Below are 24,710 nucleotides of genomic sequence, written 5' to 3' on the forward strand. Positions count from 1 at the left end.
TCCTTCCCCTGGAGTGGGGTGGGAATGGAGATTTTGCAGTATCCTTCCCTTGCCATGCCAACCAAGCCATGCCCACCAAGCCATGCCCACAGAACCTTAGTAAAAAAATTTGAATCCCATCACTGCTCCAGATCCTATCTTTGTGGTCTATAGAGGTACCTCTGATGCTGGCAAATAGACTACATAGTTTCCTATCCTTCCGAGATGACACACACGAAAATTGTAGTCGAAACCCCAAAGAGATATATCAGGATTAAAAATTAGAACCATGCCCATGGGTGTGATGCACACCCATTGTGCAGCCCTCAGCTCTTTCCCCACCAATGTAATGTGCATCTTTGGCTATCTAGGGTGGCCTGTCTTTGACCTAGTTAGACAGTCACACTTCAACCACTTCCAAAACCTTCACGAGTCCAAGTTCTATCCAATATCTATATATATAAAAGCCAAATACCACTCACTCATCATGAAAACTCCAGAACAGTACAGCCTACAAACAGATCATTAGTATTTCATATACAGTATTATATTCACACGCTCTGATGATAAAGAGCTAGACATTCTACTCCCCCTCCCCACCTGAAAAGAACTCTGTTCCAACTGCCAGTTGCCTTATATTAACACGCTCTGATGCTACCCCTTCGCTAAACCAGGCATAGGTGTTGCCAGCGTGTGACTCATCTGGCCTGCAAGGGACATTCTACTCCCCCTCCCCCTCTGTTCCAACTGCCAGTTGCCTTATATTAACACGCTCTGATGCTACAGAGTTATACATTCTACATTAAGTTTCAGGCTTTAGGGGTTGATTTATCGCACCTGATCACATAGTTTCGTAGCGAAGCACGGGCGTCCAGCTAGTCCTTAATATGAGAACTCAAGGAGCTTCTTGGATGAGAAGCGAAACGTTTTCAAGGAAAAGAAAGCAAAAAAAAAAAAAAAGTCCAGTTATCTTTTGGAACAGCACCTTTGGGACAACCATGACCTGGATGATTGAGACTCTCCATAGACCAATATTCCCAGCTTTATTTTTCTACAAGTCTATATATTTTTTTCTATATTTCTATAAGTCTTCAAAAGTCTCTGAAGATATAAGCCACATTGTTTTCATTGTAGATAGATTCATCCTGAGCACTGCTCCACGCATTCTATTGTTTGACTGCTCACCGTCATACAATGTGACCGCCACATTTTCCAACGGTGACTCTTTCTATTCCTTCTATTGTCAGCTGCCATACTGTTTGAGCCATTAAGTAGCTGTCTTCCCAAAAAATACCCCAGGGAGCTATAAACGAGCAGCCTTAGTCATAAAACCCACCAATTTCGCTTTTCATAATAGACGTCTCCGGCATAAAGGCATATTTAGATCAAACAGCTACACATAATTTCCTGATCAGCGCATGGCACACTTGGAAGATAAGCGCTCAGAAAGGGACCTGTGGAAAATTCCTTCTGAATACTTTAGCGCAGAACCACTGTGGTGTTTAAAAAAAAAACACATCTCTATTCACCCATGTTGTCTTTCCTGTCTCCCACTGATATCACGTCTAGCATGTTTTATCAAGTGTTCTATGAGAGTTTTTATAGACATGATGGCTTCTCATGCTACCTTAAAGCTGAGTGGTTAACATTTAGAGAATTGCCATTCTAAAGAGTCTTATGCTTATGTATATCTGTTTGTAGATAATGAGATAGATGATGATGAAGATGAAGAAGAAGATAGATGATAGATAGATGATAGATAGATAGATAGATAGATAGATAGATAGATAGATAGATAGATAGATGATAGATAGATAGATAGATAATAGACTGGTGATAGATTGGTGATAGATTGGTGATATAGATAGATAGATAGATAGATAGATAGATAGATAGATAGATAGATAGATAGATGATAGATAGTGTCAAGTATTTGCAAGCCATTGGCACATGTGTCATATAGACACCAGTGGAGGCAGAGAGTGTCTCCACCCCTATGTGGAAAGGAGGGGCTTACCCTGAGTATAAAACCCCCTCCAACATTTTCCACCTTGCTCTCTCTCTCTCTCTCTCTCTTCGCGTTTGTTCCTCATGAGACTTGATCTCTGATCAGGGTAGTCACACACACTGTGTGCCCCCTATCCTATAATGAATACTGAGACAGCCTTTGTACATAGTTAATATGCTTTATTATATGAATAAATACATTTAAGACATTTATTCATGCATCTGCCTCTGAACTCTTCTATGCTCCTGGGTGTTTCTACGATCCCAATTCCACAGAATGGTAGCAGAGGGAATGATAGGAATTCTGCTACCATTCCCTCTGCTACCATTCTGTGGAATTGGGATCATAGATAGATAGATAGATGATAGATTGATGATAGATAGATAGATAGATAGATAGATAGATAGATAGATAGATATGCTAGATAGATGATAGATCGATTAGATGATACAAAAATGATGGATAGATAGATGATAGATTGATGATAGATTGGTGATAGATTGGTGATAGATTGGTGATAGATTGGTGATAGATAGATAGATAGATAGATAGATAGATAGATAGATAGATAGATAGATAGATAGATACAGATGCTAGATAGATGATAGTTTGATTAGATGATACATAAATGATGGATAAATAGATAAATAGATGATAGATTGATGATAGATAGATAGATAGATAGATAGATAGATAGATAGATAGATATGCTAGATAGATGATAGATCGATTAGATGATACAAAAATGATGGATAGATAGATGATAGATTGATGATAGATTGGTGATAGATTGGTGATAGATTGGTGATAGATAGATAGATAGATAGATAGATAGATAGATAGATAGATAGATAGATACAGATGCTAGATAGATGATAGTTTGATTAGATGATACATAAATGATGGATAGATAGGTAAATAGATGATAGATTGATGATAGATAGATAGATAGATAGATAGATAGATAGATAGATAGATAGATAGATAGATAGATACAGATGCTAGATAGATGATAGTTTGATTAGATGATACATAAATGATGGATAGATAGGTAAATAGATGATAGATTGATGATAGATAGATAGATAGATAGATAGATAGATAGATAGATAGATAGATAATTTATTCAATTTATATCCCGTCCATTTTGCTATTTAAAGGAAAGTGGGTGGCTTACAATGCAATAAAAATATAAATATAAAAAGTATTACAAATATAAACACCAATTAAAATTCAGGAGTTAAATACAAACAACCTAAGGACCTGACTAGAGTGGCGACAGTGTGTTTTCTGGATGGATGGATGGATGGATGGATGGATGGATGGATGGAGAGATAGACAGATAGCAATATTTCAAATTAGATGGCAACCCTGAAGCCTCAAAGATGGCCTCCACCTCGGAGTTCTGCTTTCTATGGGTGCATTACCATAGAACCCTGATATTAGACATGACTCCTATATCAAGCCAACTATTTTAAAAGTGGCTTACTCTTGCTTTCTTCCTCGACCAGAGAGTGACTGGCCCCAAATCACACAGCAAGATTTGTCCCTAAAGTGGGACTAGAATTCAGAATCTCTCAGTTTCTAGTCCGGTAGATTTAATCGGTGCACTAAACTGGTTCTAACCTAATATACAAGGACCAACATGAATAGTTGTTGGAAGGCCGAGGGAGAATTCTGTTTCTCTTTGCTTTCTACACCTAGGCCCATTTTCAGTAATGCAAGATAAATAGTAAGAGATTTTGCTGATGATATGCTGGATTTATTTTCTGCCATAAAGCGGAAGAAACAAAGTGGTTGGCTTTATTACACAGCCCATATCAGATGATCATAAAAGAGAAGAAAAAGTAATTATCAGGCTGATCCTAAAACTGTCTAGCCAGGAATCTTTCCCTCGACTTTCCCCAGAGTGTGTCATGAGGTAAAATAGCTACAGGATACTTTTGTTTAAAATGAGTGAAAAGAACCCAACTACAAACCAATAAAGAAGGAACACATTGTTGGGGACATGTTTCTTTTTGTAGGACTTCTAGAAAATGCTTTTAAGAGACCACGGGAGAAATAAATTGATATTTTTCCTCAAAGTTTTCTCACCATTGGCCTCCCATCCCTCTCACATAACAAGCCTGAACACAGCAAAATGTAGATCACACATGTAGCCCAAAATACAGGCTGGAAAATAAATCTGATTAGTATTTTCCAACCGGGTGAGGTAGAACACTTGTAGCATATGTATTTATTGTATAGCATTAAGCAATAGCATTTAGACCTGCTATGGTGAACCTATGGCACGTATGCCTGAAGTGGCACACGGAGCCATGCCACCTGGCACCCGTGGCATCGCCTGTTCCTCTTCCGAGTTTCTGGTGCTCATGCGATGATCAGCTGGCCTTCATGCATGCACTAGTGCTGGAAACTGGAAGAGCTCGTCTTCCATTTTCTGGTATGAGAATGCACGTCAGCCAGCTGATTGTTGTGTGTGCATGTGCACCAGTAACCGAAAGACTAGCTCACCAGAAGTTCATATTCCACCATGTGCATGCCCCCTCAGCAGCTCCTCTTCCGAGTTGTGGACAGACAAGCGCATGTGTGCTCCCTTTTCGGCACTCGGTGCCAAAAAGGTTTGCCATCATTGATTTAGACTTATATACCATGGAAGGATGGAAGGCTGAGTCAACCTTGAGCCATTAAGAATCAAACATCTGGCAATCGGCAAAATTAGCCTGCAATACTGCATTCTAACCACTGCGCCATCATGGATCTGTATGCTTCCCTTATCAGTTGTTACTACTGAGCCGTGGCTACTGAACCACAGTGGCACAGTGATTAGTGTGCAGTACTGCAGGCTACTTCTGCCGACTGCCAGAAGTTCAATTCGCCACAAAAGATTCTCCAGAATTTCAGTGGGCCACAAACAACATATAACCAAAACAGAACAAAACAAAATCCCAAACAACAGGGGGATCAGCCTTCAGTCCTCTCCAATGCTTGGAACGATATTAATATTAATTTAAATATTTTAATATTGAATCATTTTAATATTAAACTTTCATAGCTTCCTGAACTTCTGGGTTGGAGCCATCGGGATGTCTAGAGCTGAGTTTACACCCAAAGCACAATAGATTCCTCAATGCCTCTTATTCTATAATTCTTCATTTCAATTCTTTATTTCAGATTAGATTCAGATAACCCAGCATTGCCCAGGTATTTATTTATCCCAAACCTGTATTAGACAGGAAGAGCAACTTAACAGATTTCGGCAAGAATTCAATTAGTTAGAAATGTTTTCCCTTTGCCCCCAGAAAATTTGGACATTGTAGTTCTTTTCTCGTATGTACACCTTGTTGAAAATGTCTGGACCAAACATAATTTCTACTGTTGGATTTTCCCCCTTACCAGAGGGAGCCCACTTGTGGAGTACTGTGAAGCTGTTACCATGGCAACTCCACTGTGCTGTACAGTAGAAGCCATTTTAAGGTAGTCCAGTGGGAGCCACTTTAAGGCACAACAGGCTGTATCTTAACAGAACACACACCCCCGAGGGGTGTTAGGGGTGTCTTACCACCACAGTGTTTCTTTCCAGAGAATAAGTCATTTGTGTACCAGGTTTGGTTGAAATTGCTCAAGGCGTTCCAGAGTTATGCTGGAACATACACACAAACACATCTGTTTTTAGATAGATAGATAGATAGATAGATAGATAGATAGATAGATAGATAGATAGATAGATAGATGCAATTCTAAAAACCTGCAAGTAAATAAAAATAATAATCTCGGCTGGGTTTTTTTAAAAAAAGAATCCGCTATTCACACTTATCCAGATGAAAACCTTGTAGTTCAAAGGATGAATGTTTTCTATCTCCAACTGAGCTGTGGTGAACCAACTGAGAACTGTTCTTCTATAGCTAACTGGAGCTCCTATTGTCACTTTCTAGGTCTTGACGACTGCCTGCAGCAATACATTAAAAACTTTGAGAGAGAAAAGATCAGTGGGGAACAGTTGTTGCACATCACTCATCAGGAGTTGGAAGAATTGGGAGTCACTCGGATTGGCCATCAAGAGCTGATCCTAGAAGCGGTTGATCTTCTCTGTGCGTTGGTAAGTGGATCCCTTTCCTTAGATCTTTGCTTTGTTCCAATCTTTGCAGCTTTATCATCCCAAAAGGGGAGGAAAAGTTGAGTTCACTGGACAGGGAAAGAGATATCATTCCATAAAATCTTCACACAGGAAGGCAAATATATGTGTCCCAGGATAATATTGCAGGATCCAATCTGGGATGCTTATCAGGACAAGAGATTGAAAATGGAGATAAAGATGAAACCAGAATTTTTCCTCTTGGGTCTAATGGAAAAAGAATTGGAGAAAAAGTTTGGAACTTTTTTGTTGACAGCCGCAGGATTACAGTAGTGGCCAAAATTGTGGAAAACTTTTCGGAAAAGTGTATTTTTGAGGTTTGATGGCTAATAACACCACTTTTGGGGGGAGTTTCAAGGTAATCCTATTCCACTGCTGGAATGGCCTGGGAATAGCCCAGACCTTAACCCAATTGAAAATCTATGGAGCCAACTAAAGAAACTTGTTAGTCAGAAGCAATCCAGCAATAAAACCCAGTTAATAGAAGCCGTCATTCAATCTTGGTTTCACATGATAACAGCTGCAGAACTAAAAGGCTTGGTTCACTCCATGGGAAGACGTTGTAAGGCCATAATTCATGCTAAAGGTTACCCAACTAAGTATTAACTGACATGGTGATCATTTTTGTATATCTCGTTTTTTCTACATGTTTCACTTTTCTTCTTTATACTGTAACTGCTAATAGCAAATCCTTCATAAAAGTTATTGCATTATGTTCTCAATTAAATTATCTTTCCATTGATATATAATTTTATGGTACTACTACTCCCAAAAAAAGTGGTGTAATTAGCTAGTTTTAGAAAATACACTTTTCCCAAAAGATTTCCACAATTTTGGCCACTACTGTATTGTATGCACAAAAATCGAAGGACACTTTGATTCCTACTATGGAAGAATGGTTGCAGAAGCTGAGGGAGTTGACTGAAATGTCAAAAATGACTACTCTGCTCAAAGAAAAGAACATAAGTACTTTTGTTTCCAGATGGAAACCGCTTCTGAACTTTGTGCTTGAGGTGGAAAAGAATGAAACTTTGATTCTTACAGCTTAGACTGATAGGCTTTTGTAGAAGTGACTGGTTCATACTATTTTGGTAAAGCGAAAAGTTGGGATTTATTGTTAATGCCTTATTCTACTGTAACAGAAAGAATGGAAGTCAATGCTTCTTTTTCTTTTTTCTTTTTCCTAATCCTTCCTCACTTTTCTTTTCCTTTTCCTTTCCCCCTTCCCACTCCCTGTCCTCTTATTTGCTTTTGTATTTTGCATTTTATAATACTTTATAATGCAATAAAAACATATTCGAAAAGGAAAAAACAAACAAGCAAACAAAAAAGGACCAGAGATTTAGTGCTGGAGCCCATCCTCCAGGAACTTCGATCTCACCAGAATATGTCATTGGTCATTCTGTTGAGGGAGAAGTTCCCTGAGAATGGGCTCCAGCATGAGTCCCAAAGCTTAGAAGAATAAACCTCTGGTTCTGGTGACTGACCCAAATTAGATCCTGAATAAAGATTCATATATGCAAGAATGGTCCATGACCTGTTTATTGACCATAGCGACCTCAAAGCTCCCTGCCACATATTCATGGAATGGGAATGGGAAGGAAGAAAGATGGAAAGATGGACAGTTGATAGTTTATGGTCAACAAGCAGCTTACAAGTAAAGTAGCAGCTGCTAAAACAGTCAACACAGCTCTAGGCTGCGTAAACAGAGGGATAGAATCACGATCACTTGAAGTGTTAATGCCACTCTATAATGCCTTGGTAAGGACACACTTTGAATACTGCATCCAGTTTTGGTCACCATGTAAAAAAAGATGTGGAGACTCTAGAAAGAATGCAGAGAAGAGCAACAAAGATGATTAGGGGACTGGAGGCTAAAACATATGAAGAACAGTTGCAGGAACTGGGTATGTCCAGTTTAATGAAAAGAAGGACTAGGGGAGACATGATAGTAGTCTTCCAATATCTCAGGGGCTGCCACAAAGAAGAGGGAGTCAAGCTATTCTCCAAAGCACCTGAAGGCAGGACAAGAAGCAATGGGTGGAAACTAATCAAGGAGAGAAGCAACCTAGAACTAAGGAGAAATTTCCTGACAGTTAGAACAATTAATCAGTGGAACAATTGCCTCCAGAAATTGTGAATGCTCCAACACTGGAAGTTTTTAAGAAGAGATTGGATAACCATTTGTCTGACGTGGTGTAGGGTTTCCTGCCTAAGCAGGGGGTTGGACTAGAAGACCTCCAAGGTCCCTTCCAACTCTGTTATTCTGTTCAGAACACAAAGACAAGACGATAAAATTCTACAGAGATATTTTACGGCAAATGATGCTCAGAGAGGCATAAAATTTAGCAACACTCCAGATTACATCAAGATGGAGAACATCTAATAGATCATACAGATAGCACCCACGCTCTCTGGCTGGAATCCTCTGAAGAATAGGGTACATTCTTCACCCACCGATATTGATAAAAGGCGCCATAAAACTTTATTTGACTCAAAGGGTTCCTCAGCACTTGTCCCACAAGGATACAGAGATCACAAAAGAGGCAGCCATTGCAATTTTCCCACTAACACTGTAGAGGGGGAGAACATCAAGTGTTTCCAGAACATTTTTATTTAAACCATTTGTACATGTATCGATCGGTACATGTTCTGTTGAACTGTGTGTGTGTTTTTTTTAATTGATTTTCTTGACATTTTATGTGCCTTTGGGTAAATATGTTTTTTTTTTCCTCTAAATGCTCTTCTGCAACATTTTGTATGTTGTTGCTGTTTGGTATATTTTACTACTTAGCATTTCTGGGATTCATAAGGATTACCTCCAACCTTTGTAGCCCATAGGTGGAAAGGTGGGGTATTGTCAGCTACATACAGATCCAAGAAAGACACATAGGCAGGGGCGGGCTTCAAAAATTTTAGCAAGGGGTTCTCTGCCTGGTTGCTGGGTGGGTGTGGCCCTGGTGGGCGTGGCCTAGTTGGCCTCCTGCACCATGGTAGGTGGGGTGTTTTTGCCCTCCCCGGGCTCTGGAGGCTTTCCTCGAGCTCCAGGAGGGCGAAAATGGTCTCCCCAGGCTCCGGAGGCCCTCTGGAGGCTGGAACCATTTCTGGCCTCCCAAACTTCCGGTAGGCCCATTTTTCGCCCTCCCCAAGCCTCCACGCACACCCTGCACTTACATGCATCCAAAACGGGCCGTGTGGGGACTCCTGGGAGGGGAGGGGTGGGAGGGGCCAGCCAGGAGTCAGATTTGGGGGAATTGCACAGAATCTTAGCTAGAGGTACTCCTGAACCCCTCGAACCCCCAGCAGCCCACTTCTGCAAATAGGGGTATCTCTGAGTAGGCCCTTTATTGTTCCCCATCTATAGACAGAAATCTTGCCAAAGTAGAGCATTTATGCATCTATGTAGATCTGGCAATCACGAGGGAGAAGCTGTATTAACTCTCTTCCACCCAACCAAGTTGGTATCTGTGGAGGTGGCTAGCAGCATTAAGCTTCTAGGTGTGCAGCTAAAGAGGAGGCTAGATTGGTCACTCAACAGTGAGAAGGGACCGGACAACCATTCATCTAAAATGGTATAGGGTTTCCTATTTCAGCAGGGGATTGGATTGGAAGACCTCCAAGGTCCCTTCCATCATTGTTATTCTGTCATATTTATTTCTGTGATTGATAAGTGTTGCCTCCAATTTCAGTAATGCATAGGCTGGAAAGATGGGGTATTGTCAAGACCCCAAGAAGCAAGAAAGACACATAGTATTACTTCTGACTAGTTCCTTTATTGTTCCTCACCTACAGACAGAAATCTTGCCGAAGTAAAACAACTACCTGTGTTTCCCCCAAAATAAGACCGGGTCTTATTTTTCTTTTGGGCCCTAAAATAAACAGTAGGGCTTATTTTCAGGGGGTGTCTTATTTTTTTCATGTATGGGAGGCCCACTTCTTCTGCTTGCTCACAGCGGGACAGGAGGTCATGTGGTGCACCAATGCCCCCCCCCACAAAGTATGGGGGTGGAGCTGCCCTGTGCGGCCCACACTGGTTTACCTCAGGGCTGCCGCAGCCAGGCCATCCATGCCCCAACACCTGCCTTGCCTCATGGCTGCCGCATCAACACACCACTCAGCCCCCTCTGAAAGCAAGCAGAAGTGGGCCGGTGACCACATGGGCTCCTGCTACACATGACTGTTGGTGCTGCCACTGTGAGGCGTGTCAGGGTGTGGATGGCCTGTCTGTGGAGGCCCTGAGGTAAGATGGTTTGGGGCACATGGGTCAACCCCACTGCCCTCCAGCCCCACCTTGAGGTTGCAGCACCACGAGCAACCAGATGAAATGGGCTCTTAAGTAGGGCTTATTTTGGGAGTAGGGCTTAATTGGTAGTACAGTAGTTTAAGGCACACTGTTATTAAGCTGGTTATTAAGACCAGCTGCCTGCAATTACTGCAGGGTTCGAATCTCGCCAAGGCTCAAGGTTGACTCAGCCTTCCATCCTTTCTAAGGTAGGTAAATTGAGGACCCAGTTTGTGGGGGCAATAAGCTGACTTTGTATAAATATACAAAAGGATGAAGGCTATTGCTGAGCACATTGTAAGCCGCCCTGAGTCTTCGGAGAAGGGCGGCATATAAATCAAATTAAAAAAAAAAAATTAGGCACATGAATTAAAACATGCTAGGGCTTATTTTCAGGATAGGTCTTATTTTTTGGGGAAACGGGGTATTTGCATCACCATAGATATACTCTGTGAACCGCTAGGAACTGTGACAGTTCCAACCAAACTGTCTAAACCTCCCTCTGGAATGCAACCCACCCCGCTTCCTGGGAATCCAGACTACATTCCACCACAGCTATACATGTAACAAATAATTTAAGCTCTTCTCTCAAAAGCAAACTTTATCCATTGGGCAACTAGCTTAAATTACTTGTGGTTAGGAAACGCAAATGGAAGATTGGCGATCCCAATTGAAACTTTCTGCGTTCGCGAAAGAGGAAAAATGCATTGTTATCAAAGATAGCGCGATTCCAATTTCTTGCTAGACAATTTCACCATTTGTTCTTTCAAATAAGAGCTCCTAGGTTGTAGACACCATGATTACAGTACATTTCTTTCCTATTCTCGGCACGGCACTCATACCACATTGGCATTCACACTGTGACATGAAATAACTCTTCATTACATTCTTACAAAATTGGCATATTTTGTCAGATGTGAAACCTTTACATAGTGCGGTCTTTGTTTTCTCTCTGGCCTGTGCTAAATAATGCCGGCTTTCTGTCGGTAAAAATATGTGCTTCAGGTTTTATCAAAAAGAGCATAACCCAGTCAGGTTCTTTTGAAGAGATCTTCTCCCTCCTTACAGAGCTGTTTCCAAAGACTTGAAATTCTCACAATAGCATCTTTTGCTTGTAAATGTGAAAAGGCTGCCCTTCAAAGGCACTTTTGCTCTCTTCTCGCTCAAGCTTTTCTTCAGAAGAGGCGTTGTTATGTATGTGTGTGTTTGGTATGTGTCAACTAAAAAAGATCTTTAGAAAATGTTCTGGCTTATGAAAGTTTTTGCACAATATGTCAGGAAATGTAGACATTTTACAGCACGACATGAGCCAGCTGCGCGGAGAGCAGCTCTTAAAACTGATTGTATGAATCCGAATAGAAGTTACGTTTTGCATTCTTCGTTGGCCTCGTTTTATTCTTTCCCTTGTTTGTCTGTCTCTCTGCCTGCTTGGAAAAGGGGATCAAAAAATTATTGAAAAGTGATACGAGTTTTCTCCTTTTAGTCTATTTATACCATAGGTTCTTACTCCTGGGAAGAAAAATGCAGAAATTATTCAAGGGCTAAAGCTCACAAGATGTACCGTATTTTTTGGAGTATAAGACGCACCTTTTCCCCCCCTAAAAGAGGCTGAAAATTTGGGTGCGTTTTATACTCCAAAAGTAGCTTTTTCAAAGCTTTTTTTCAGCCCTAACGAGGTGTTGACGAGGCACTAGCGAGCAATCTTCCCAGCTTTGCCTGCTCCCTCGACTCTGTGCTTTAACCAGGCACTAGCGAGTGAAGCTTCTCCATGCTTTGCTCCAACTCTCAGCTGTTCTTTAAAAGCTTTTTTTCAGCCCTAACTAGGCGCTAGCCAAGTGACGCGATCTCCCCATGCTTTGCCTGCTTTTCTCATTGCTGCTTCCTCTCAGCTGTGCCTTAGAAGCTGTTTTTTATCCCCAAGCAGGGGATAAAAAACCAGCAAACTAATGTGCTGAAGCTGACCAGACTAAGGACGCTAGCCAGATGAGTACCTGGTAGGCAGATTCCCCCCCCCCATTTTCCTCCCCAAAAACTAAGCTGCGTCTTATACTCTGGTACATGTTATACTCCGAAAAATATGGTAAATGGTTTGCAAAAAAAAAATGTTTGCACTTAAAAAACAACAACAGTGAATTAAATTAGAACATTTGGAAACATGTGCCACCTCAGGGAGCATTGAATTCTTTTATTAGCCAATATGCAATTTTAGGATATACGAATTTGATTAGTTCATACTGTACCAATAAAGGAGAATATTTGTAGCTCAGGGTCGAAAGGAGGGGTCCTTGGTGCTCTTTGAGCTCACTTGTTTTCTTGCAGATGTTTCATTACTCTAACTAGGTAACATCTGACTAGCATTGATGATTTGACCTAGTTTGGGTAATGAGACATCTGCAAGAAAACAAACAAGCTCAGAGAGCACCAAGGACCCCTTAGTACTGTTGATGCTGTTACTTAATCTACCTACCTGTTTTCCCGAAAATAAGACATTCCCTGATAATAAGCCCAATAAGAGCCAAGGTGGCGCAGTGGTTAGAGTGCAGTACTGCAGCTACTTCAGATGACTACTAGTTCAGCAGATCAGCAGATCAAATCTCACCGGCTCAAGGTTGACTCAGCCTTCCATCCTTCCCAGGTTGTTAGGGGGCAATATGCTATTTAGTATACTGTCTTTGGTGTACGCCGCTCAGAGTCCTCGGAGAGTGGGCGGCATAGAAATATGACTAATAAAATAAATAAATGAATAAAATAAATTGGGCTTTTCAGCACATGAGCTAAAATAAGCCCCCCCCCAAAAAAATAAGCCCTCCCAAAAAATATTTAACCGCATACACAGCCAGTCCTCACCATTTCCTCTGGTTAGGATTTCATTTGTTTGTATTGTTTAATGGACTGCTAAATTGACCACGCCCACCCAGTCACATGACCACTTAGCCACGCCCCCCCAGCCGGTCTGCCTCCCCCCCCCCAACAGCCTAAGGGATCGTGAATTGGCCCCTTGTTTAAAAAGTTTGAGGACCCCTGATTTAAGACATGGTGGCCTTGTGTGTGCAAACCCAGCCAAGATTGAAGAACTCCAGCTGGCTACAAAGTCAGAATCCAATCATTTTGGCCACGTCCCCAGGACATTTGAATCCTCCTGTGTTGTTTATTTATTTTTTTATGGATCCCGAAGCATCTTTGAAACTTAGAATCTGCCATCCTGTCTCTGTGTGACATGCTGGAACTCCGAAATGCCATCGGAGTACATTTGAGATTCCACTCGTGGTAACAGCATCATCTATTCCCCCGTTCTTCCTCTCACCATCTGTATTTCTGAGCCAAAAGAACAATTTGGCAGATCTTTTCGAACAATTGCTCTTTCCAGATGACTTTGACCTTGTAGCTCACGCTGAGGTTGAGAGTACTCTAGGCAGGAGTTAATGATATTCTCATTTGCTTCTCTCTTTTTAAACCCTGACAATTAGCATTTTAGGAGCCAGCACTGTATCATGGCCTGCCTTAAACCTTCTGGTGAACCCGATGCTAGCTTCATCAGACAGCTAGACTGTAAACTCACTAACGTGAGCTAGTCATTTCTTTAGCACATAATGGAAGACAATTTACAGCTTTTGGCTTTACATCATCTCAAGAACTTGACTTTAGTTATTGATCTGCAATGCGCTGTGCTTGTAAAGGTATCATAAATAACAAGCACAATCGCTGGAGTTGTCATTCATGCCATCGGGATTAATACTAACATTATTAATTGCCACTAATATGTACTGGTATGAGGACAAGGTAATGTCATATGCTGTAAAGCAGAGGTGGGTTTCAGCAGGTTCTGACCAGTTTTGGAGAACCGGTTCTGGAAATTTTGAGTAGTTCGGAGAACCGGTGGTAAAAATTCTGACTGGCCCCGCCCCCATCTATTCCCTCCTAAGTCCCAGCTGATTGGGAGGAAATGGGGATTTTGCAGTAACCTTCCCCCGGAGAGGGGTGGGAATGGAGGTTTTGCAGTATCCTTCCCCTACCATCCCCACCAAGCCATGCCCACAGAACCAGTAGTAAAAATTTTTGAAACCCACCACTGTTATAAAGGATATCCCAGACTAGGGTAGGGCAGTGGTGAGTTGCTCCCAGTTTGTACTGGTTCACAAGAACCGGTAGTAAAAATTTGTAGTAGTTCCAAGAACTGGTAATAATATTGGCTGGCCACACCCCCGAACCGGTCCCCGGCCCGGTTGCCACTCGCTTACCCCGCCCACCTCATCAGAGGCTTTTTTTTTTTTTAACTTTTAAAAGCATTTTTTCTACAACCTCTTTGGCCGAAAAAAATGCTTTTAAAAGTAAAAAAAAAAGCTTCTGACGATCTCAGCTGAATTGCCTGATCAGCAGAGGCTTTTCAAAGCATTGTTTTCTGCAACCTCTTAAGGTTATAGAAAAAAATGCTTTTAAAAGTTAAAAAAAAAAAGTTGGCCACGCCCACCGAGTCACATTACCCCCCACCAAGCCACGCCCACAGAACCGGTAGTAAAAAAATTTAGAACCCACCCCTGGGGTAGGGTACATGCTCTACCAAGTGTAAAGCCACACTTGGAATATTGATTCAGATACAGATTAACAGAGTTGGAAGGGACCTTGTAGGTCATCTAGTCCAACCCCCTGCCCAAGGGGAGATTTAGTGAACAGCTTGTTCACTAAATGAACAAGCTGTTAAGTCAAGGACTGCCTGTCCTTACATATACACTCCAATCTGGCTGGCATTCCAAAGTCATCCAGACATATTTAATACGTCCTGCTTTGTGTATTCAATATGTACGATGGCAGCGCATATAATGACATTTCCCTCCAAACCAAAACCTCTGAAGTCTATTATGCAGGTTGATCCCCTCCAACACGAAAGAGTGGCTGAATTGTTTTGTTTTCCCAACCGAATGTTCTTTCTGCGCCAACTCAGGAAGCTCAAACTGCCCAAGGAGCTGCTGATAACAGTTCTACAGAGGAATTATTGAGTCTGTCATCTGCACCTCTATAACTGTCTGGTTTGGCTCTCCAACCCAGCAAGACAGACACAGACTTCAGAGGATAATTAGAACTGCAGAAAAAACAATGGCTACCAACCTGCCTTCCATTGAGGACCTGCATACTGCACGAGTCAAAAAGAGGGCTGTGAAAACATCTACAGACCCCTCACATCCTGGACATAAACTGTTTCAACTCCTACCCTCAAAACGACGCTATAGAGCACTGCACACCAGAACAACTAGACACAAGAACAGTTTTTTCCCCGAACGCCATCACTCTGCTAAACAAATAATTCCCTCAACACTGTCAAACTATTCACTAAGTCTGTACTATTATTATTCTTCTCATCGTTCCCACCACCCATCTCCTTCCACTTATGCCTGTATGACTGTAACTTTGTTGCTTGTATCCTTACGATTTATATTGCTATTGTTTCCTGATTGCTTATTTATCCCCTACGACTATCATTAAGTGTTGTACCTTATGATTCTTGATGAACGTATCTTTTCTTTTATGTACACTGAGAGCATATACACCAAGACAAATTCCTTGTGTGTCCAATCAGACTTGGCCAATAAAAAATTCTATTCTATTCTATTCTATTCTATTCTATTCTATTCTATTCTATTCTATTCTATTCTATTCTATTCTATTCTATTCTATTCTATTCTATTAGAATAACAAAACAGAATAAAGCCAAGCCTCTCATTTTCTTACGTAGGCACTGAAAGAAGGTGGAAATGGGGCGTTTATATCTTTGAGATACAGAAATGCAACTTTGGGACATTGGCAAAAATGTGAACATTACATTTCCAACTTCCCTAGTATCTGTTTCCCCTCCACTCCACACACACACACACACCCAGTTGTATTATTAAAGCCCAGGAAAATCATGCTTTATCATCGCAAAGTGCTCATTTTCTAATGCAGCGCTCCAGCCAAAGAGGCTGGTAATTAATTATTAAAGCAATCTTGTTTTGCCAAAACGGGAGGTATCGCCTCCTTCCTTTAACAAACTCTTTGTGGGATCTTTTTCTTTGTATTGACATGCACGTCTGGCTTTTCCTCCGATTGCTAAAGGATACAAATTGCAAGCATTGACACGTTCTCAGTGGTTTAATTATCATAATTTAAATTATGCATATAGCATTGTCTACATAAATGGCTCTTTAAAATTAAGAAGCGAGTGGTAGGGGAAAAGGGAATTCGGTTTCTCGAGAAACTTTCGGTAGGTTTTTGTTCCTCTACTACAGGGGTGAAATCTACTTACCTTCCTTACTGGTTCAGAAGCGCACGTGCCCCCACGTGCATCACAAGTATGCAAACGCCATGCGCACATCAAAAGCGCATGCAAACATTATGTGCATGCACAAAACCTTCTGCACATGCGCAGAAGGTAAAAAAAACAGGAAGTAATGATACCCGGGTGGGTGGGCGGAGCTTTGCTCAGTCATTGGATTGCCGAACCACCGGCCAAGATCGCTACCGGATCAGGCGAGCCGCTCTGATCCGGGAGCATTTCACCCCTGCTCTGCTACAAGAAGGGGTTTCTTTTATTTATTTATTACTTTATTTATTAGTTTGTCAAACATGTACAAGATAGCAGGTATGGATATGAACATGGACATGAACACAGGAAATGAGTACAAATAAATGGGGACGGTAAAATAGAATAGAAAAGAATAGAATTCTTTATTGGCCAAGTGTGATTGGACACACAAGAGATTTGTCTTGGTGCATATGCTCTCAGTGTACATAAAAAGAAAAGATACATTCGTCAAGAATCATAAGGTACAACACTTAATGATAGTCGTAGGGGATAAATAAGCAATCAAATCATATTAGGAAATAGTCAGTATAAATCGTAAGGATACCAGCAACAAGGTTACAGTCATACAGTAGGACAGGGAGGGTAGACACGCTGGTGCGCTTATGCATGCCCCCTTTACGGACCTCTTAGGAATGGGGTGAGGTCCACGGCAGACAGTTTAAGGTTGAAGTTGTGAGGGTTTGAGGATGTAACAACAGAGTCGGGTAGAGCATTCCAGGCGCTGACCACCCTGTTGCTGAAGTCGTATTTTCTGCAATCGAGTTTGGAGCGGTTGACCTTGAGTTTGTATTGATTGTTTGCCCGTGTATTATTGAGGTTGAAGCTGAAGAAGTCATTGACAGGTAGGACATTGTAGCAGACAATTTTGTGTACTATGCTTAGATCAGACGGAAGGCAGCGTAGTTCCAGATTTTCCAAGCCCAAAATTTCAAGCCTGGTGGCATAAGGGATTCTATTGTGAGTAGAGGAATGGAGAACTCTTCTCGTGAAATACCTCTGGACCTGCTCAATCGTATTAATGTCTGATATACAGTGTGGGTTCCAGGCAGATTTGCTATATTCAAGAATTGGTCTGGCAAAGGTTTTGTATGCCCTAGTTAGCAATACAATGTTAGAGGACAAGAAGCTTCACAAAATTAGGTTAACAATTCTTAATGCCTTTTTGGCAATACTATTACAGTGAGTCCTGGGGCTTAGATCATTTGAGGCGAGTACTCCAAGGTCCTTGACAGAGTGAGGGTCATCTATGAGGTCGTTTCCACCCAATTTGTATTTGGTGTTCTGATTTTTATTGCCAATGTGTAGGACAGAGCATTTATTAGTTGAGAATTGGAGTTGCCAAATACGCAACCATTTTTAATTAAACTTTAAGTTTGGCATTTATGAAATTATAGAAGGCTCAGGTGGATTTCGACTGTAACAGCTTTTCCTCCTGTCTGCAATGTTTGGCTGGATCCATTCATTTCCATTTCTTCAGATCCTTCTACCCTATTCTGCCACACTGTGTTTTGTGTATGTGCGTGTCATGCTGCTTGAAAAAAAATATTTTCCCCGATTTTAATGTATGCATAAAAAAACATTAAAAGAACCGAACTGCCATATAGAGAGCAAAATGTCTCTGGAGATTCTCAGCCATCCAGCTCATGGTTGTCTCAAAGGTGCTTTTTCAAAAAGCAACTGGACTTTCTTTGGGTTTTTTTTTTTTTTGGAAGATGTTTCACTTCTCATCCAAGAAGCTTCTTCAATTCTCAGAAGAACTGAAGAAGCTGCTTGGATGAGAAGTGAAATGTCTTCAAGGAAAATAAAAAAAAGTCGTCTTCTTCTTCTTCTTCTTCTTCTTCTTCTTCTTCTTCTTCTTCTTCTTCTTCTTCTTCTTCCTCCTCCTCCTCCTCCTCCTCCTCCTCCTCCTCCTCCTCCTCCTCCTCCTCCTCAATAGATGCTCACCTGAGGAATCCCTCTGAATTCAACTGGACTTACCTCTGGATAAACATCCTTACGGCATCCCGATTTGTAAAGTTGCCTGTCCATTTTTTTTTTCTGAGCCGAATTCTGAAATAGATGAAATTCTAGCGTGATTAAATCTAATGTAATCTTCGGTACTTCATCATAGTGCTGTTTGTTGGCTGACATGAAGCTTGATTACTGTCCACTGGTGCATGTCCTAATTAATTTAGTGAGTCCACAATGCCAGATGTGTCCTGACTCATATTCAACCTGGAGTTAAAATATCTGAGAGGGTTAGTTATCTTTTATTCTTTCTTAGTGGCCCTTATTTTCTGCGCGCAGAAGGAGATAGACACTGCGGGACCAGCATACATAATTAAGATGCACAAGAACAACAAATTCATACCAACTCTCTTCCACATTCTTAAAAGATCTTCAGATGGTCATATTTCATGCCTATGATCATAGGCAACAAAATACCATTGACCAAGAACGGGGTGGGGGGGGGAAAGGGCACCTCTGAAAGGCAGTGTGGTATCATAATGAGAATGTTGACTAGGACTAGGTCTGGATAGACTCCAATTCAAACCCCAAATTTGGCATGATGTTCACTAGGCAACAAGGTCTCTAGTAATCTCACAGGAGAATCACACAAAGTTGGAACCCTCATATGTAGGTGCATAAACATATGTGTGTGCTATTCTATTCTATTCTATTCTATTCTATTCTATTCTATCCTATCCTATCCTATCCTATCCTATCCTATCCTATCCTGTTTGATGAGAGGCAGAATTGGCCCTTGAAATGGCTTTCGAAGGAGAAGATAATTTTGGAGAAATTTATTGAAGGAAGAAGTAACTGTCAATCATGTGTGGATGCTTTGTCTTTCGTTACACATCTTTCCAGTGGCCTGTGATGCTTCTGGATTCTCCACTACTTCTCTTTCTTTCTTTCTTTCTTTCTTTCTTTCTTTCTTTCTTTCTTTCTTTCTATTTATTTATTTATTGTATTTCTATGCCACCTAACTCTCTGAGGACTCTGGGCGGCTTACAACAAACACAGTATAAACAATATACAATAAGAGACATTAAAAACCCATACACACCGTTCATGGCCGGATCTCGGAAGATCACAGTGGTGAGATCAACGGCCCCAAGCCTGCCAGAAAAGCCAGGTTTTCACCATTTTCCGGAAGGCCAGTAGGGGAGAGCGGTCCTGGCCTAGGGAGGTAACTGATTCCAGAGAGCCGGGGCACCCACAGAGAAGGCCCTCCCCCGTGGACCCGCCAGGCGACATTGTTTAGCTGACAGGACCTTGAGCAGGCCAACTCTGTGGGATCTTACCAGTCGCTGGGAGCTACGTGGTAGAAGACGGTATCGAAATAGCCTGGCCCTAAGCCATATAGGGCTCTAAAGGTAATAACCAACACCTTGAATTGTGACCGGAGACCAATAGGAAGTCAGTGCAGCTCACGGAAGATTGGTGTAATGTGGGAGTACCTAGGTGCACCCACGACTGCTCGAGCAGCTGCATTCTGGACCAACTGTAGTCTCCGAACACTTTTCAGGTAATTCCCAGGTAACATCATGACAAACTTTTCTGATGGACCTTTTCAATAAGGTTGCTATTGCTGGTGGCTAGGGACCATCTGCTTTTAAGTAATGGTTGGAGGCTTTCCCTTTCCCCCTGGAGCAATTGAGAGAAAACACCTACCAATTTCTCCCAACCCATGGAAGAATTTTGATGTCAGGTTTCAGTGCTATCTTAAATAAACTTCATTTTCAGTGCAAAGTCTCTAATGAATCACTTTTATTTAAGAACAGAAAAAACTGACATTCCTGATTCAAGTTGCAGCCAAACTGGCTCCTCCTTCCAACCCTCTCCTCTTCCGCTCTCCAGCACGTTCTTTTCACAGGAATGTGGCCCCCACCCTCGTCCCCCAGGAAACACTATCTGTTGCATACAAAAAACTAGGTAGAAGTTCATCTCAGCAATAAATCAACGCTTCTGCTGTCTGCTTCATCTCGTTCATGTTAGCGCTGGAAGAGAGCCTAATTTGGAACGCTGACATTTGAAAGATTCCTTGGTCTCATTTCTGTCCTCAAATAAGAAAACTTCTCTTTCCAAATTGATAGATTTCAGAAGGTGCAAAGAATCAGCAGTGCCTTATTTTCTTCTGGACAAACAGAAGATGCAAGCTTGCTGTTCTTTAAACTGGTTAAAGGAAAAGATTATTCTTCTTTTTGAGAAGGAAATCTTTTTATGCAGCAATTCCACAATGGGCAGTAGAGCAATCTCAGAGGGACAGAACACAATTCAACAAGGCCATAGATAAGCCAACAAGTTGACTAGTTGAGATGACATCTTCTCTTCTTTCCCCTGCTCCTGTCCTACTCAATGTGTGTATGATTTATGATCTATGACTTATCACTTTGTTGTTTGTATGTACACTGAGAGCTTCTGCACTTGAGACAAATTCCTTATGTGTCCAATAATACTTAGCCAATAAAATAACAAAATAATAGAGTTGGAAGGGACCTTGGAGGTCTTCTAGTCCAACCCCCTGCTTAGGCAGGAAACCCTATACAGTTTCAGACAAATAGTTATCCAACATCTTCTTAAAAACTTCCAGTGTTGGAGCATTCACAACTTCTGGAGGCAAGTCGTTCCACTGATTAATTGTTCTCACTGTCAGGAAATTTCTCCTTAGTTCTAGGTTGCTTCTCTCCTTGATTTGTTTCCATCCTTTGCTTCTTGTCCTACCCTCAGGTGCTTTGGAGAATAGCTTGACTCCCTCTTCTTTGTGGCAGCCCCCGAGATATTGCAACACTGCTATCATGTCACCCCCGATCCTTCTTTTCATTAAACTAGACATACCCAGTTCCTGCAACTGTTCTTCATATGTTTTAGCCTCCAGTCCCCTCATCATCTTTGTTGCTCTTCTCTCCACTCTTTCTAGAATCTCCACAACTTTTTTACATTGTGGCAACCAAAACTGAATGCAGTATTCCAAGTGTGGCCTTACCAAGGCATTATAAAGTGATATTAGCACTCCACGTGATCTTGATTCTATCCCTCTGTTTATGCAGCCTAGAACTGTGTTCTTTGGCAGCTGCTGCACACGGCTGGCTCCTATTTAAATGGTTGTCCACTAGGACTCCAAGATCCCTCTCACAGTTATTACTATTGAGCAAGGTACCACATATACTGTACCTGTGCATATTCCATTCCATTCCATTCCATTCCATTTCATTCCACTCCACTCCACTCCACCCCACCCTATCCCATCTGATTCCATCCCATTCCATCCTATCCTATCCTATCCTATCCTATCCTATCCTATCCTATCCTATCCTATCCTATCCTATCCTATCCTATCCTTTCTCTATTCTCTATTATTTTCTATTCCATTCTACTCCACTCCACTCCACTCCACTCTATCGTCCCAATGACAAGGAAGTCCTAGGCAAAATATTCTCCCCCTGTTGCAGAGTTATGTCAAAGGAATAAGAATTTGGATCCAGTGATTCCAAAACCTCTTCTGAATCATCCCACAATGCTCTTTTTCCACATCTGGAAACCGAATATCCTAGAAGCAGACGTGGGGGACAATTGCTATATCTTTCCATCACTTTAAAAGAGGAGATTTACAAAATGTTGCTGCGTCATACGCTGAAGGCCACCATCCCCTATTAACCTCATGGGAAGTAGACCTTATTCAATTCATTAGACTAAACATGGATAAAATTGCATCGTCACATACTCCCTGGTGTTTCGCCTCAATTTGTCATATCCTAGATTTGGGAGTTGAAATAATTGGCTGGTTGAGCTTCCTACCATCTTCTGGATGGATGGGAGCAATAAAGAATATCTTGTATCCTTTAAGCCTGATGAATGTTATTTTCTGAAAAGTTAGTTAATTTATTTCTCTTTTGTATGGAAATGTGGGCTGTGGTATTTAGAAGGTAATCTGATGCACAATGTGCTTTGAAGTAAGTTTCTCTAATCATCCTGGAAAAAAAGCAACTTCTATTAATTTACATATTTAGATTAACTAAGTAGGAGTCCTAATGAACTGGGCAATAAATTCAGTATTCCAGATGTTAAGCTAAGCTGTAGGAAATAGCATTCCAACTTTGTTTGAGGAGGGAAAATGTATCTTCTAAGATAGCTCTGGATAAATCATCTGGAAACAACTTTTCCTTGGCAATAATAAATGAAACAATACATATATATATATATGCAAGTCTTGGCGTATTTGGGTCTTTTCCTGTGTAAGATTGACAGTATCTTGGTGATGTTTCGATGAGGTCCCACTCGTCATCTTCAGGCTGGTGTCTTCGGCTTCGTGCTTGTGCGGGCAAAGCGTGATCGGAGATGCCATCTCTCTATAAATACTGGTGGGGAGGTGTGGACTGCTGGCTTTGTTATTGTAAGTGGGTTGGTTGGCTGTGTTGTTACATCTTGATTAGTTAATGGTGTTGATGTTTGCAGATTAGTCGGCTGTTTCGTAACATCCTGTGTGGCCGAGGTCCTAGCTGTGTGCCCATTAGTCTTTTGTGTTGTAATGACCTGGGTAATGGTTTGTGTGGTGGCATCCTGAGCTCATCTGGCCTTCTAAAGAACAGTCAGGGTGGATCTCCTTTAGGACTGACCGGTTTGATCGCCTTGCAGTCCAAGGGACTCAGAGCAGGAGTCTTCTCCAGCACCAGAGTTCAAAGGCCTCAATTCTTTGGCGTTCAGCCTTTCTTATGGTCCAACTTTCACAGCCATCCATTGCAAATGGGAACACCATAGCTTTGACTATACACACTTTTGTTGGCAGTCCTCATCAGTAAGAATGCAAAAAAACCAAAAACCCTTATGGAGGAGGGCTAGGAGAAATTAAGACTGTTTTCTGCATAACCATCACTGCTTATTATTCCCTTTCTACCAAGCTTCCTTTGCATAATTTAGAACATCTCTGCCTTTTTATGAAGTTTATTCTAAGGATGGTTCATCCTCACCCATGAATAGTTGATAGGCAGTTCACGCCAAGCATTCCTCTTCATTTGTTTTTTGATGTAAGCTTGGCATCAAAGAAACACAGTGGCTTTGCATCTCATTCCTTGATGGCCATGCAAGGATTATTTCTTCAAATGGGTTTTCCTTAACGTCATTCAGGCCCCAATAATTGTGGCAATCTAGCAAGGAGAAAATACAGAGACCTTCTGCTTTTCAATTTGAGATAAAATAGGAGGAAGCTACAGTTAAGAAAGGAAATCATTAGACAAATCACATCAACATCTGGAGGACAAAGACTGAGAAAAGTTGGACCTTGGTTTGATTCATGCATTTGCCAATTTAACTCCACTCCATGCTTACAATTGTTGGAAGAATTGTCCATCTGGGTTCAGTTCCAAGTGGGGAGAAAGACACTGGAAACATGGAGACTGCTTGACAAGATGGTTTAATGGTGGACAGGACCACGTGGTTTTGAGGTCCTAGGAAAAAAGGCACATGGGAGAGAGAGAGAGAGAGAGAGAGAGAGAGAGAGAGAGAGATTTATACCCTCTGTTGGGCTTTGAATTTGAGCTTGTATCCTGATTGGTTGTCAGACTTCCATGGGGCCATGCAGGGGTAACTTTGTTGGGTTGTCTTTTGAGTCCCAGGCTTGGTTGAGCCTTGCTGGGTGATGCAATCTCCCCAGGTGCCATGTGGTGAGTTCTTCTGTTGCTAGATGGGTAGAGGGCTAATCCTATCTTTGTTGGATCTTGGGTGAGGGAATTTGCTTATGAATAGACCTAGCTATCTCTTTATCTCTTAAATGCTGACATTTGCCGTGGACTATTGAGAGTGTGGGGGCTATTAAGAGTGAGTCTGCTTCCTGCCTAAAAAACATGTTTCTCCATTTCTCATCCAGGGAGGTATAATATTCTGCCTTTTTAATATTTCCTGAATTTCACCACTGGTTCCAAGTAACAGCCCTAACGAAAGAAAACTCTGAGGCTTGTGTTTCCTCAAAGTTTCCATTTATTAGAGATGT

At 41.5% G+C, this 24,710-nt stretch overlaps 1 protein-coding gene across 1 annotated transcript in view; it reads left to right on the forward strand.

Annotated features, from left to right (window-relative positions):
* Positions 1–24,710, forward strand: part of LOC117669499 (connector enhancer of kinase suppressor of ras 2-like) — a 392,766-nt gene that overhangs the window by 149,054 nt on the left and 219,002 nt on the right. Inside the window, exon 2 of the mRNA XM_060692093.2 lies at positions 5,923–6,086. Coding sequence (XP_060548076.2) covers positions 5,923–6,086 — 164 coding nt within the window. The remainder of the gene's footprint in view (positions 1–5,922; positions 6,087–24,710) is intronic.

Source organism: Pantherophis guttatus, chromosome 12 (assembly GCF_059756535.1).
Source record: "Pantherophis guttatus breed Tessera chromosome 12, ASM5975653v1, whole genome shotgun sequence".
Lineage (NCBI taxonomy): Eukaryota > Metazoa > Chordata > Lepidosauria > Squamata > Colubridae > Pantherophis > Pantherophis guttatus.